Here is a 16,468-nt window from a genome sequence, read left to right on the forward strand (position 1 = left end):
ACGCTGAAAAGTTTTTAGTGTTAGAGCACGAACGTTTTTAACCGGAAACGTACTCTGGTGCGCTAATTTTTGTATGTCTGTGAGCTATGTTTAATACAATGCATAATTTTTATTTATAAAAAAATTTGAAACTTTTTTTTTTTAGGATTCTGCTTGATTTCACTACGAATAAACCATATGTAACAACAAAACTGATTTTTTTTGTCTCTTTACGGTCACGAAAAAAATTTTAGACAATTTTTTTCTAAATAGAATCGTCTGAAGAATTTATTTCAGCAATAAAAAAATTACACATTTTTGGACTGGATTTCGCGAAAAAATTCGACCCTCAAAGGATTAAAAATATTCCGCAGGTTAGTTGAGTCCTGACAGATATGCTCATTTTTCTTTATTATATGTAATATAAACTAGAGCTGTGCGAATAGCAAAATTTTGGGTGCGAAGCGAATTCGAATATTGAAATGTGAGTGCGAATCGAATAGAATATTTTTCGGATATTTCTCGAATATTTCTAGAATATTTTTCGAATACTTCGAAGCGAAATTGCAGGAAAAAAAGTTACAGAGGATTCCTAAGCATATTCTTATGAGATAGCAACATGAAAGTGTTCCTTTTCGCTAGGTTGATGAAGGACTGGCGGGGTGGTGTTTCATAGCTGTCTTATCGAGAATGAGGCAATGTAGAGGCCGAATTCTATTTATATACATGATTTGGTGCAACCAAAGTGTTGCCTACAACACTTTACATGTGATGGGCAAAGATGCCATTTCCTCAGCCTCTGCTCCTCTTTCAACTTCTGTGGAAGCCCAACTGATGTGGCGGACAAGGGTGTGCTCCCTTCAAGTCCAGAGTTCCAAATCTGCCTCGTAGACGTCGATATATAAGAACATCTGAAATTTTGGAGGCTAAAAAGCTTCAGCTTCCGATTTTTCGGACTTCCTGCCCAAATTTCAGGTCCAAAACAGCATTACTTGACCCCCACCTCTGCCACATCTTTCGTATCCATGTTGGAACCAGCGTTTTCTTGAGTTCATACATTTGCGACCGTAGCATGGCTTGAAAGGCAGCTTTGCCGCGATACCGGGGTGTGATGAGGTGAAGCATATTGAAAAATATAGGGACCACTTCCAATCGGACGTTGACTGTGTCTTGGCAAAGTTTGACCATAACGGAGCTTGAAAGGCAGCTTTGCCGCAATACCTCGGAGTGATGAGGTGAAACATACTGAAAATTTAGGGACCACTTTTAATTGGACGTTGTGTCTTGGCAAAGTTCGACCATAACGGAGCTTGAAAGGCAGCTTTGCCGCAATACTGGGGTGTGATGAGGTGAAGTATATTGAAAATCTAGGGACCACTTCCAATAGACCGATCTCACCGCGAGTTGCACTACGCCACCGCTGCCGCAGTGCATGCCGGAACTTAGAGTACTCGGTACGTTCAGCTACATATAGCTGGTGCATCGGCGAGCTGCATTAACGAGTTTTAGCGGCCGTATTTGGATGAATCGCGATAGTTGGGTTCACGTGCTGCGTGCTAGGATGCTACAACAGCAACCTGAAGCAAAATGACTCGGTTTTTGCGTGCTTTCAAGGGATGTCAAGCTCCGACAGGAATGTGTGTGACAGTCAACCAAGACGGACGGAGCGGCAACTACCGCGCACTTTCAACGTATTGTTCAACGTGTTTGTGAATTCCGTGTGTATAATGCATGGTAATTTAGCAGCGGACTATTGCATCATAAGCTTTCTGCGCGACTGATGGTCCGATCAGCGACAGCAAAACTTCATACAACATGTGCTCGGTCCCCTCGGCGCGCCAGCGGCGACAGGTTGGATACAACGTGTTCCGGGCAAAACAGAGATCGCTTAAATGTATAGCGATACCTAAACCGACCATCAAAAGCGATGACGACTGTCAAGTGTCTAGTATGAATGAGACCTGTGATAGCCAAACTTACAACTGCATACTGTGTACAGCTCGCGCCGTGGAGTGCACGGCGAAAACTCGACCGTGCCGGCATCGCAGCCAACTTCGCCGCCGGTATTTCCCTATTCCTTTCAAAATATGATATTATCGCGAACGCAGCGTAAAGCAGCAACAGCGGTAGCAAAGCTTAGCTTCTTATATGAGCGTAGGTGGTTCTTATTAACGTACCGTACACTGCAGCTTCGAAGCGGTATAGCCCTAATGACGATATCGGCGCCGAGCCATCGGCTGGGATGCCAGCGCCGGCCTGAGCGGGCTACTGCTCATCCGCCGCATTGTGTGTGGCACCAAAACCTCTTACTGACTCATCCATCCCTTGTGCAGCAGGAGATATTTTGTCGTTCACAAGATTTCCGTGACGTTAAACATTTCCGAACGGCATGCGGCTGCAGCTGCAGTCGTCGCCCCGTGGACGCGCTTCTAACCTGCTTCACTGTGACCCTTGAATGAGTTGAGCGCATACGAGGACACGGACAGAAGGAAGAGACGTACACACACTGGCGCTACTAACAACAATGGTTTATTTCATTCTCCTGCCGATTCATATACCAGTTTTGCGCACGACAGTCACGTGAACACTCTTTCATAAAAAAACAACAATTTGATAACAACCAGGGAATTCACCTCACGAGAAGATAAACAGGGTGCACAGGCAATGACAAGCAAATTTAATGATTCATGCGCAGAAAGTGTAATTCTTTAGCACTCAGGGACATTGAGGGATTGCTAACACAAGCGTCTCCAAGATAATCGATTTGTTCGGCTTCAATGATCAGCCTAGTAATTTCGGACCGGTTCCTACTGACGACAAAGGTTCCCTGAAAGTTCGGTTTGCACGCACAACCATGGCAGTGTTGCGCCAGGAAGCCGTCAGGTGGGAAGTTGCCCACTTTATTACAGTGCTCACCAAGCCGGACATTTAGGCAGCGGCCAGTCTGCCCAATGTAAGCACGGCCACAAGACAGAGGAATGCGGTATACAACGTTAGTCACACACTGCACAAAAGGTTTTCTGTGCTTAATGGAGCATTCAGACTGAGATGTCTTATCTGGATTAGTTTTCTTGCACAACTTACTGAGTTTAAACGGGGCGGAAAAGACAACACGGGTGTTAACTCTGGCGGCTATTTTTTTGAGATTGTGCGATACTTGATGGAGATACGGAACGACTGCCACGTTTCTATTTTCAGGCGAGGGGCGATCATTGGTGCTGGCATTACAGTGCATACCTTTACATTCTTTAAGCAAACACTCGGCTACTGCAACTATGAGGTAGGTCGGGTACCCTGCTGTTTGTAAACGTGAAGCTTGCTTCCTAAAGCTCTCGTCAAGCATGTGCACACAGGACTTACTGAGGGCATTTTTGAGACACATTTTTACGATACCCCTTTTAACGAGCTTAGAGTGACTCGAGTTAAACGCCAATAACGACTTATTTGCCCTGGGCTCGTAACACCAGCAAATTAGATCATCTGCAAGTGTGAGCGATACGTCAAGAAATCTGATGACACCATCTGCAGGCTGCTCAACAGTCACAACCAAGGGACAAAGACAGTTACGTATCAATGATACAAGGTCATTACACTGATCATTGAAATGATTAGTCGTACATTTAAAAAACACAATAAAATCGTCAACGAACCTAAAAACTGTTACACTGCTACCCCTTGCGTCAAGCTGCGTGGACATCTGTCGGTCAATTCTAGCTAAAAACAGATCGCTTAAAATAGGTGCTAGGCAGGAGCCGATACATACTCCTGCTTTCTGTAGGAAGGAAACTTCCTTCCTTTGGATGAAAGTGGAAGTTAGATAAAATTGGAGCAGCTCCAAGAAAGCACCCACCGAAACACCGGCTTCGCCGGAAAACTTAACGGAGCCAAATTCGTCAATAGATTCTTCAATGCAAAGCAAAAGCTTGTCATGGGGCAGAGAATAGTAGAGGTCTTTTACGTCGACAGAAAAGGTTTTCAGGCCTTCCTTAGCATGAGTGGCTAAAAACTCTAAAACCTGGTTAGAATTTTTGATAAGAAATGGATCCCGGACTTCGAGAAGCCTAAGCTTATCGAGTAGATACACAGCAATCTCCTTCTGCCACGTCCCTTTTTCGGATATGATAACCCTGAAGGGTATGTTCAATTTGTGGGTCTTCGCACTGAAGAACACATCTAAGGATAATTTGTCACTTTTTTCAACACTTTTGCGTAGTCTATCAAGGCCTAAGCTCTTGCACATTTTCACTGCTCTTGCCTTGACTTTGGCCAAGGAAACATTGTTGTGCACGTTAAACACTTCCGACACCGCTTTGCATGCTTTTTCGTTAAAACAACTGCGCGAGAAGACGGCGAAGCCGCCTTCTTTATCGGCGGGTATTACACAGAGAGAATGTTCTTGAAGGTAGGAGCACGCGCGTTTCACAGGAAGTCTAGAAGCTGATGGTTTGCAGCGGAGCAACACGTCAACTCCCTCCGAGTTGATTCTCGGCTCGTCCTCAGGGGGAACGCGCTTTGAAACCTGCCGAACTACGGTAAGCAGCTCAGAGTTACTCCGCTTAGTTTCAACACCAAACTTAGGTCCGAGGCTAAGAACGTGGCGCACATCCGCAGGGAGGCTAAAACCTTCAGGAATGCAAACACTGCTGCTGACCTTTTGGCGAGCCTCTGCGCAGCGGCGACGAAGATGCTTTAGCTGGATACCCCAGAGGTGTTCCGTAACTTGATCCGCCAGACGGAGGTGCTTCTTGAGAAGACAGGACGCGACACTGGGTTCAAAGGCCCTGTGTAGCTGAACGCTGAGGTAGGTCCGAAGCAGGCGGGCTTGCCGCTGCCATTCCGAGCGCAATATCTTCAATATTCTTTTGGCGTGACCAATGGACGGAGTAAAATAGCCAAAGATGGCCAAAACGTCTTCTGGTAGAAAACCGTTGCGTATACAAAAGCTGAGAGAACGTGCTTTGCAAACGGCCGTGGCAAGGATGGCGACAGTGCGGCTAGGATCTTGAAACACATATAAGAAAGGGCCCGAAGAACGAGAAATGAAGTCGACGAGGGTGGCGATGCGGGCTTGTTGGTTGGTCATACTTGAATGAGTTGAGCGCATACGAGGACACGGACAGAAGGAAGAGACGTACACACACTGGCGCTACTAACAACAATGGTTTATTTCATTCTCCTGCCGATTCATATACCAGTTTTGCGCACGACAGTCACGTGAACACTCTTTCATAAAAAAACAACAATTTGATAACAACCAGGGAATTCACCTCACGAGAAGATAAACAGGGTGCACAGGCAATGACAAGCAAATAGTTAATTTGCTTTTAATTTAATTTGCTTGTCATTGCCTGTGCACCCTGTTTATCTTCTCGTGAGGTGAATTCCCTGGTTGTTATCAAATTGTTGTTTTTTTATGAAAGAGTGTTCACGTGACTGTCGTGCGCAAAACTGGTATATGAATCGGCAGGAGAATGAAATAAACCATTGTTGTTAGTAGCGCCAGTGTGTGTACGTCTCTTCCTTCTGTCCGTGTCCTCGTATGCGCTCAACTCATTCAAGTATGACCAACCAACAAGCCCGCATCGCCACCCTCGTCGACTTCATTTCTCGTTCTTCGGGCCCTTTCTTATATGTGTTTCAAGATCCTAGCCGCACTGTCGCCATCCTTGCCACGGCCGTTTGCAAAGCACGTTCTCTCAGCTTTTGTATACGCAACGGTTTTCTACCAGAAGACGTTTTGGCCATCTTTGGCTATTTTACCCCGTCCATTGGTCACGCCAAAAGAATATTGAAGATATTGCGCTCGGAATGGCAGCGGCAAGCCCGCCTGCTTGGGACCTACCTCAGCGTTCAGCTACACAGGGCCTTTGAACCCAGTGTCGCGTCCTGTCTTCTCAAGAAGCACCTCCGTCTGGCGGATCAAGTTACGGAACACCTCTGGGGTATCCAGCTAAAGCATCTTCGTCGCCGCTGCGCAGAGGCTCGCCAAAAGGTCAGCAGCAGTGTTTGCATTCCTGAAGGTTTTAGCCTCCCTGCGGATGTGCGCCACGTTCTTAGCCTCGGACCTAAGTTTGGTGTTGAAACTAAGCGGAGTAACTCTGAGCTGCTTACCGTAGTTCGGCAGGTTTCAAAGCGCGTTCCCCCTGAGGACGAGCCGAGAATCAACTCGGAGGGAGTTGACGTGTTGCTCCGCTGCAAACCATCAGCTTCTAGACTTCCTGTGAAACGCGCGTGCTCCTACCTTCAAGAACATTCTCTCTGTGTAATACCCGCCGATAAAGAAGGCGGCTTTGCCGTCTTCTCGCGCAGTTGTTTTAACGAAAAAGCATGCAAAGCGGTGTCGGAAGTGTTTAACGTGCACAACAATGTTTCCTTGGCCAAAGTCAAGGCAAGAGCAGTGAAAATGTGCAAGAGCTTAGGCCTTGATAGACTACGCAAAAGTGTTGAAAAAAGTGACAAATTATCCTTAGATGTGTTCTTCAGTGCGAAGACCCACAAATTGAACATACCCTTCAGGGTTATCATATCCGAAAAAGGGACGTGGCAGAAGGAGATTGCTGTGTATCTACTCGATAAGCTTAGGCTTCTCGAAGTCCGGGATCCATTTCTTATCAAAAATTCTAACCAGGTTTTAGAGTTTTTAGCCACTCATGCTAAGGAAGGCCTGAAAACCTTTTCTGTCGACGTAAAAGACCTCTACTATTCTCTGCCCCATGACAAGCTTTTGCTTTGCATTGAAGAATCTATTGACGAATTTGGCTCCGTTAAGTTTTCCGGCGAAGCCGGTGTTTCGGTGGGTGCTTTCTTGGAGCTGCTCCAATTTTATCTAACTTCCACTTTCATCCAAAGGAAGGAAGTTTCCTTCCTACAGAAAGCAGGAGTATGTATCGGCTCCTGCCTAGCACCTATTTTAAGCGATCTGTTTTTAGCTAGAATTGACCGACAGATGTCCACGCAGCTTGACGCAAGGGGTAGCAGTGTAACAGTTTTTAGGTTCGTTGACGATTTTATTGTGTTTTTTAAATGTACGACTAATCATTTCAATGATCAGTGTAATGACCTTGTATCATTGATACGTAACTGTCTTTGTCCCTTGGTTGTGACTGTTGAGCAGCCTGCAGATGGTGTCATCAGATTTCTTGACGTATCGCTCACACTTGCAGATGATCTAATTTGCTGGTGTTACGAGCCCAGGGCAAATAAGTCGTTATTGGCGTTTAACTCGAGTCACTCTAAGCTCGTTAAAAGGGGTATCGTAAAAATGTGTCTCAAAAATGCCCTCAGTAAGTCCTGTGTGCACATGCTTGACGAGAGCTTTAGGAAGCAAGCTTCACGTTTACAAACAGCAGGGTACCCGACCTACCTCATAGTTGCAGTAGCCGAGTGTTTGCTTAAAGAATGTAAAGGTATGCACTGTAATGCCAGCACCAATGATCGCCCCTCGCCTGAAAATAGAAACGTGGCAGTCGTTCCGTATATCCATCAAGTATCGCACAATCTCAAAAAAATAGCCGCCAGAGTTAACACCCGTGTTGTCTTTTCCGCCCCGTTTAAACTCAGTAAGTTGTGCAAGAAAACTAATCCAGATAAGACATCTCAGTCTGAATGCTCCATTAAGCACAGAAAACCTTTTGTGCAGTGTGTGACTAACGTTGTATACCGCATTCCTCTGTCTTGTGGCCGTGCTTACATTGGGCAGACTGGCCGCTGCCTAAATGTCCGGCTTGGTGAGCACTGTAATAAAGTGGGCAACTTCCCACCTGACGGCTTCCTGGCGCAACACTGCCATGGTTGTGCGTGCAAACCGAACTTTCAGGGAACCTTTGTCGTCAGTAGGAACCGGTCCGAAATTACTAGGCTGATCATTGAAGCCGAACAAATCGATTATCTTGGAGACGCTTGTGTTAGCAATCCCTCAATGTCCCTGAGTGCTAAAGAATTACACTTTCTGCGCATGAATCATTAAATTTGCTTGTCATTGCCTGTGCACCCTGTTTATCTTCTCGTGAGGTGAATTCCCTGGTTGTTATCAAATTGTTGTTTTTTTATGAAAGAGTGTTCACGTGACTGTCGTGCGCAAAACTGGTATATGAATCGGCAGGAGAATGAAATAAACCATTGTTGTTAGTAGCGCCAGTGTGTGTACGTCTCTTCCTTCTGTCCGTGTCCTCGTATGCGCTCAACTCATTCAAGTATGACCAACCAACAAGCCCGCATCGCCACCCTCGTCACTGTGACCGTCTCATATTCATTCACGTTTAACGCATCACTGTGATCGAAGTCCTGCGTTGACGAAACAGTGTACATCGAAAGTACTGCTTGAACAAAAACGAAGTGCAAAAAGCTTTCTTTTTTTGTTTCTCGTCCCATCGGTTTTTTTTTTTTTTTCTCGTCTTCGTAGTCTCGGAGAGATATGCGTTTTGGGCAAGTTATTTTCCGCACACTGTAACTTGTACCGCTCACGTGCTGGCATTCACTAAAGAAGATTTTTGCTCTCATGTCAAAAGGAACGTGATTTCCCGGTATTTTTTTTTCTAATACTTATTCAGCGAAGCGACGCGAGCGCATAAACACGACGAGACGACCTGGCCACACATAAGCGCTGCTACTGTTCTTTTTTTTCTCTTAACGCTAGGATATGCAGTATAACCTGAAGTAAAATAACATACATCAGAGCTCCGTACACAGTTTAACACAACGTTCAATTGTCTTCTGTGCCGAGGATTCATGCCAAACGGCAATATACCTGCAGCACGCAGCAGGCAGCCGTACCAGCAGTGCTCAGAGTACTCCAACTAAGATGGCGGCCGTGCCGCTGTCGGAAACTCGCGCATGCGCAAATCATCTGGTGAGATCGGTCTATTGGACGTTGACTCTCTCTTGGCAAAGTTCGACCGTAACGGAACTTAAAAGGCAGCTTTGCCGCAATACGAGATTGTAATGAGGTGAAGCATATTGAAAATCTGAAGGGGTCACTTTCAGTCGGACGTTGACTGTATTTGTTTTTGGGAAGTTCGAATAGTTCGAATAGTAAAATTTCAGTGCGAATCGAATCGAATAGCAAACACTATTAGAAAAATACTAGAAATTTCGAATATTCGCACACCCCTAATATAAAATATTCGAATTCGCTTCGACCAAATCACTATTCGCTTCGAATTCGCTTCGGACCTAAAATTTACTATTCGCACAAGCCTACTTATAACATAATTATGCTTTAGTTTGGCAGCTGCAAGCGGAACGTCAACCATCAGATTACGATAGTGCACCGCGCTCGTCACAAACATCGCTGCTGCGCGTCTCGGACCGACTCGTGGGACCCGCGGTTAGAGGTTCTGCTTATCAGCACTTCGGACCTCGTGACGAAGACCATTGCTGGACGACTCTTTGTACTCGCGATCGAGTACAAAGATCGGGTACAAGCATCGGGCACCGCAGCCACGCACACTGCGACCGAGCTCACTGCTGGAAGTCGTGGCTAGGCCTAACTCACGCTAGTTGCAGCTTTTTTCGCGAAAGCAAAGAAGCTGCAATGTGCTTCGTCACAAGCAGCGAATCGCATCACCTGCTGGCTCCTCGGAATCGGGGATGGGCTCTTTCCGACGCGCCCAATATGGCGGCGCGCGGTTGCGCCATTGCGTAGCTATAATGTTTTTAGAATGTAATTTAGAATATGCTTAGGAATCCTCTATAACTTTCAAGAAATATTAAAAAATATTCTTTTCGATTCGCACCCAAACTTTATTATTTGAATTCGCTTCACGCTCAAAATTTTGCGATTTTCACAGCTCTAGTGTATAGCTCATTTAGCTTATTTTGTTTTTGAAATCTTCAATGCTGGCTGTTTTGGCAAAATATGAATAACATATTGAGCACTTACTGCTTATAAACTGCTGCTTGGCAATAGCTTCATGTGATTGTGGCTACTTTTGTAAACTGATGCTCAGCTTTATGGCTTTTATATCATTGCTGCCACAAGTACTTGTATTTTAAATATACATTGCTCCTCTTACTTTGTGTTCAATGACCATCCATCTGCTCAGTTACTTGTTTCTTGTAATTTGAAGCGATTATTGTATGTTCAATGTGTTTAATAGTAAATATTAATATTTGTGAGAGGTCTAATTGATGCTTTAATCTCCAGGAGTCGTTTGGAATATTTTTCGATCTGCTCCAAAAACACCAATAGCTGCGTCAAACTAGCATTTTTTCTGCTCTGGATTCTGCTCCAAAAATCAAAATGTCGCTTCTATCACTGATTTAGTGTATCTGCATGTATGCTTGTGACAAATATTGAATGCAACAATGGTATTTTCTCCTTTCATTTGTCTTCTTTCCTACATGGTTTGATTATTTCGAAGCGCAACTGCACAGCTTTATGGTAGCATCAGTACCTGTGCTGAACCTTTAAAACCCAGATTGCACGATGTTTTTGCAGCAACCCATGGGATCGTGTCTGATTTGTTCTTGCAGATGCTGCAAGGAGCTGAATCAGTGGGAGCTGGTGCTGGAATATGGCAGCTCGAAGAGCTGTGCCAACCCGCATCTGGTGCTGGAAAGTGCCTGGCGCGTTCCCAACTGGCCCCTCATGAAGGAGGCTCTCTCACAGGTACATTTAGGGGTGCACACGCCATCAGAACTTGCATGCATTCAAGTAAATTGTGCGCTTTAGGCGACTTGGCTTGACGGTTCAGTCCAGTCAGTCATATGCTCTTAAAAGTCACTTAGCTGCATTTCACCTGACACAAGTGCAGCTATTGTGACACTTGGGAACAGGGACTATCAATAAGGAAGAGTTGCACTGTTTCACAGCATTTGTTGCTAATAGTTTGGTTTGTACTGTGGCGACACACTGCGCACAAACTGGTGCAGCCTCCGCCTCGTCACTAGCTAGCATCCGGCGTTACACGGCTGCATGCTACACCACGCCTGCGATAAGGGACAGCGTCACCGGAGGCTTACGTCACCGACAGTGGCTATAAAACTAAGCTGCCCAGCTCGGACGTGATCATTCCTTCGCTACCCGACTGCGCCATCTATACCGACCACAAGCCTCTTACCTACGCCTCCTCTCAACATCGCGACAAACTCCCGCCTGTACAGCAGAACAAACTCTCGTTCATTGCACAGTTCACCACTGACATCCAACATGTCAGCGGGAAAGACAACGTGGTCACCGACGCGCTTTCATGTGTAGCAGCCATCAGCTCTGCGCAGAAAACACGTCTTCGCCGAGGCTCAGACTACGGACTCCGAACTGCATGAACTTCTCAAGGGCAGGTCCTCACTACAGCTGCAACAAGTCCCCATTCCAGGGTCGACAACCACAATCTGTTGCGACATGTCGACTGGACGAAGCAGGCCCTATGTGCCCCTGTCCCATCGCCGTGATCTTTTCAACCAGCTCCACAACCTCAACCATCCAGGCATACGCGCCTCTACACACCTCATGGCTGACCGCTATGTCTGGCCCTCCACAGCGGGATTGTCGCACCTGGGCGCGCTCCTGCATTCAATGCCAACGCGCTAAAGTCACCAGGCACGTCATGTCACCACTCGGAACATTCCCTCAGCCCTCTGGTTGGTTTGAGCACGTCCACCTCGACATCATAGGACCCTTTCCCCCGGCTGGACCCTATCGCTACTGCCTCACCGCCATCGATCGGTACACTCGATGGCCCGAGGCATGGCCCCTCGGGTGAATCACCGCGGAAGACATCGCCTCGGCCTTCTTCACCGGCTGGATTGCTTGTTTTGGTGCCCCGCCGCGTAACCACCAACCAAGGACGACAGTTCGAGTCGCACCTTTTCAGGCTCCTCATTGGTTTTGAACGCTTGAGGACCACCAGTTACCACCCCTGCACCAACGGAATGATCGAGCGTTTCCACCGACAATTCAAAGCAGCCATTATGTGCCACGCAGACTCAACCTGGCTCGAGGCCATCCCAGCCGTCATCCTCAGTCTTCACGCCACCTTCAAGCCGGACATCCGCACTATACCAGCAGAGCTCGTCTACGGGGAACCACTCTGTCTCCCAGGTGAATTTCTCTCTGCACTGCAATCCAGCACTACGACGTCAGATCCCACCTACTTCGTCGCCCAGCTCCGATGCACCATCGCGGCCTTACGCTCGTTGCCTGCAGCCCACCACAGCAACATGTTTGTGTACAACGCGAGGAACGACGAAGACGGAAAGAACAGAAGGGACACAGACGAGCGCTGACTCGCAACTGAAAAGATTTATTTGAATAACACATGTATGTAAAAGCAGAAAACATATCAACAGTGTGCAGAAGCGTGAAAAAACCGATGAAAAGAGTAACAGCGAATCACCTAACGGCACACGTGCTGAGAAGATATGCGAGCTCCTTGTTCGTGAGAGACAACAATGCCTCACTTACGCATGCGTCACCCATTCGGTTGATATGAAAGGCCTCTTTCACTTCTCTAGTGGTCTGGGAACTATGTTCTGACAATATCCTTGCATCGGCACAGACAGGTGTGCAGCCACACGTGTTGCAATGCGATGCCAGATGCGAAGCGTTAGGATTTTTTAGCGAGTCAGCGCTCGTCCGTGTCCCTTCTGTTCATTCCATCTTAGTCGTTCCTCGCACTGTACACAAACATGCTGCCGTACCAACTAGACCAACTTTCAATACTGTTGCACCACAGCAAGCCTACACCTTTCATGTTCAAGGAGCTAGCATCGTGCATGCATGCTTTCCTCCGCGACGACACCGTCCGCAGGCCTTTCCAGCCACCCTACAGCGGACCCTACCTGGTCGTCCATCGTGACAACAAAAACTTCACTCTGCGCCTGAACGGGAACGACTTCCGCGTATCGATTGACTGGCTCAAGCCCGCATACATCGCTTCCAACGAACCGGGCAGCGCCACTCCATCCGCAGGCATCTATCCACAGCTGCCGACGTCGCAGCCCGCTCCGGTCACAACACGCTGTGGACGTCTGGTACGCCTCCCAGATTTCTACAGACCCTGAGGGCTCTGCACTCCGGGCGCAGCCTCAGCCTCGTCACTAGCTAGCCCGGTGTGACACGGCTGCATGCTACACCACGCGTGTGATAAGGGACAGCACCTTCGCAGCGTCACCAGAGGCTTACGTCACCAACGGTGGCTATAAAACCAAGCTGCGAAGCTCGGACGTGATCATTCCTTTGCTACCCGACTGAGCGCAGCGTCGGTATGCTCGCCCTGCTGCTGCTACTAGGCTAATAAACAGCCATTATGTTTCATGTCGGGATGCGTTCTTCCATCGACATGGCATCCCACAGCACAAAGCATGATTACTAGGTGTGTGCACATATTCGAAATTTCGAATATGAATGGAATATTTTCCTTAATCGAAGCACATTCGGTTAGAAAAATGCATATTTGGACTTTCCCGAATATTCGGAAACAGCCTGATACGCGGTGAAAGAGGTGAATTTTCAGACAAATTCCAATAATCTAACAGGTGACAATTTGCAAATGCTACGTGTGCTTATTTTTTAAGCAAAACGTAGCTAATATATGCTCGTTAGATCACGTTGTACTTCATAGTTACAGCATATTACCTATCTGTGCATACAGTAGAACCCGGGTATATTGAATCTGAAGGGGGATTATGAAAAGTTTTATACAGTGAACTCCCTTTAAGACGAACTCGAAGGGACCATGAAGAATTGTTCGTCTTATCAGATGTTCGTCTTATCAGAAGCACCCTCGAAAAAAGAATTGGCTACATACCTAGGTGCATGCAAATATCTTAGTTCAAAACAAAGAATGAAGTACACTTACAGTGAAGGAAAAAGACACAAAAATAATTTATTTGAGGGAGTAACCTGATAGGCAACTGCGTTCAAGTGCTCTTGCTCGGCTTGATCCAGTCCATAATGTACGTCTGTCGCTGTTGTGCACATCGGCGAGCAGCCACAAATGACGCCATATCTCCTAGCGATCTCAAAAACACTTCAGTTCCTTCATGCTGCTCAAAATAGTTCCTTAACGAACTAATGTAGAGATCTGCAGCATCATTTGCCACTGGCGCAGGCCCCATGCTGGCATCTTCATCATCCTCCGACGTCACCTCCGAAGGAACCTCTAGAACCTCATCAATCAATGTGTCCAATGTGTCCTCCCTGCATGTTGGCACATCTTCGTCGACAGTGACATAACTGCCTATGTCCACGACGAGTCCTTTATTGCCTAGCGAGGCAACGAGGCTCACCTCTTCCTCGTCGTCTTCGCAACTGTCCTGCGCCGAGCACTCGGGCACCACAAAACCAGCATGACGGAATGAATTTATTATAGTCATGTCAGTCACCTGGCTCCAGGCATTTGTGAGGAGGTGAAGTGCTGTCAGCAGGTCCACTGTGTACTGTTTGTCACTCTCCATGCACAGTAACATTCTCTGCAGAAGAGATCGGCGATAGTGCCTTTTCAGGCTGCTGATCACCCCCTGGTCCATTGGCTGGAGCTTGGCTGTGGTGTTAGCGGGCAAAAACTCCAAGCGAATGGCCTGAAGGTCGGCGACGTGCCCGTGCCCAGGGCAGTTGTCCACCAGGAATATGACGCGTCTCTTTTCTTTCTGGAAACGGCAATCCATGTCTCGCAGCCACTCCTCGAAAATCGACTGAATCATCCAAGATTTTGAGTTGGCCGTGTAGGTCACCGGCAGCGTTTTAGCGTGCTTGAAGCAGCGCGGCGATCTTGGTTTGCCGATGACCAACAGTTTCAGCTTGTCGCTTCCTGACGTGTTTGCGCCAACGAGTACGGTAACCCTCACCTTGCTGTGCTTTCCCCCTGTGCAGTTGTCGCCAGCAAAAGCGAGCGTCTTCTGTGGAAGCAGCTGGTAAAAGAGGGCTGTCTCGTCGATGTTGTAGACGTCGCCGGGGTCATAATCCTGAAGGATCTCCTTCAGCTTGGTCAGCCTCCAATCGTTGCAGGTCACTTCGTCAACGGCGGCGGCCTCACCGGCAATAGATCGGAAGACAAGTCCGTGTCTTTTTCTGAAGCGATCGAGCCATCGGTCGCTGCAGGCAAACTCGATGTTCATTCGTAGGGCAATTTCCTCCACTTTTGCCTTCAGAACTATGCCGTTCAGAGGCAGATTCACGCTACGAGCACGTTGTATCCATGCGAGCAGAACATCCTCCAAGCCCTTGTGTGCAGCCGTCCGCATCTTCTTTCGCTTCGGCGCGAAGTCTCCATCGCTCAATGCAGCGGTTACCCGCGCACTATCCTTTACGATGCCCGTTAGCGTGCTCTTCGCAATCCCGAACTTGCGTGCAATTTCGGTCTTCGTGAGCTTGCCAGCTCTCACTTCGGACAAAATTTCTGCTTTCCTTGAAAGCTCGATTGACTTTCGTTGTGCAGTTGGCTTGCTGGCCATTTTCAACGAGACAAGCGAAGCAAACAAAGCGCATGGAATAGAAAACGTGCGATCGCAGGCTTGGCGCGAGAAAGAACTCGTTTCCTCGGCGATGGTGACGGCAGCGATGGCGAGGTCGGAGAGGGAGAACATCCACGTGGAGAGAGCTGTACGATGCGAGCTCACATGTTCCCGCTGAGAAACGGCATTGGTCATGAGAGCTGCTCTCTTCGCGAATAGGGAGTCTCGGTCGTCATTTTGTTTTTTTTTTACTTTTTCCCCTGCTTGCTTCTTCGCGGCCGATAGCCGATCTCAAAACTGTCTCGCTCTCTCATTTTCTTCTTGTTTGCTTTGCCGCTCGCTCTGCGGGTCGAAGTGCGGGTGATGCCGCGGGCCTTTCTTTTGTCGCTGCCTCCCTCCCTCCGCCGTGGCGCGAATTCGCTTCGCGCCGTTGCTGCTTTTGTATTTTCTTTCCCTCCGGCCGCGGGAATGCCCCCCCAAGATTGCCATAATCCCTCTGTAGAATCGCCTCGGTCTCCCGGTCTCCGCGAAAGTGTTCGTCTTAACAGAAGAGCAGGTGCAAGGCTGTTCGTCGTAAGTGGATTTTTTTTGCACTGGGTCTGTGGAAAACCAAACAAACGTTCTCACGTTGTTCGGCATAAGCGAGAATTTGTCTTAAACGAGTTCGTCTTAATGGGAGTTCACTGTATAGGCAGGTAATTCAATATCCCCTTCAGGTGTAAATTATGATTGACTGTCTAAATATGTGTCATATTCACACAACATAATTTCAGGGCACTCGATATCCCATCAAGAAAATTAAACAAGAGTATGTTGTTTTGCACAACTTTCAGTAAATAATGTTAATTAGCATATAATTAAATATTTAATTGTTCTGAAATCAGTCAGCTTCAATTGTTGCTCGAAATGTATGCCCATTTTGTTTTTTTGGTTGTATTCGCTTTGAGCATGAGTCGTCCGTCCGCTATGCTGCGATGTCACCTACTATACTTGGCATAGTTCCGAAATGATTTGATGATAACGCCAGTAGTGGGCACTTTTGGTAACCTTTACTGCGGCGTCATTGGCGTCATCACATATATTTCTTTCTAGCTAG

The 16,468-nt window shown here is 47.3% G+C and overlaps 1 protein-coding gene across 1 annotated transcript in view; it reads left to right on the forward strand.

Moving 5' to 3' along the window:
- LOC119384790 (transformation/transcription domain-associated protein-like) overlaps positions 1-16,468 on the forward strand; it is a 946,434-nt gene that overhangs the window by 644,250 nt on the left and 285,716 nt on the right. The window contains 1 exon segment of the mRNA XM_049413130.1: positions 10,453-10,588. Within this exon segment, the coding sequence (XP_049269087.1) occupies positions 10,453-10,588 (136 nt within the window).

This window comes from Rhipicephalus sanguineus, chromosome 3 (genome assembly GCF_013339695.2).
Source record: "Rhipicephalus sanguineus isolate Rsan-2018 chromosome 3, BIME_Rsan_1.4, whole genome shotgun sequence".
NCBI classification, from domain to species: domain Eukaryota; kingdom Metazoa; phylum Arthropoda; class Arachnida; order Ixodida; family Ixodidae; genus Rhipicephalus; species Rhipicephalus sanguineus.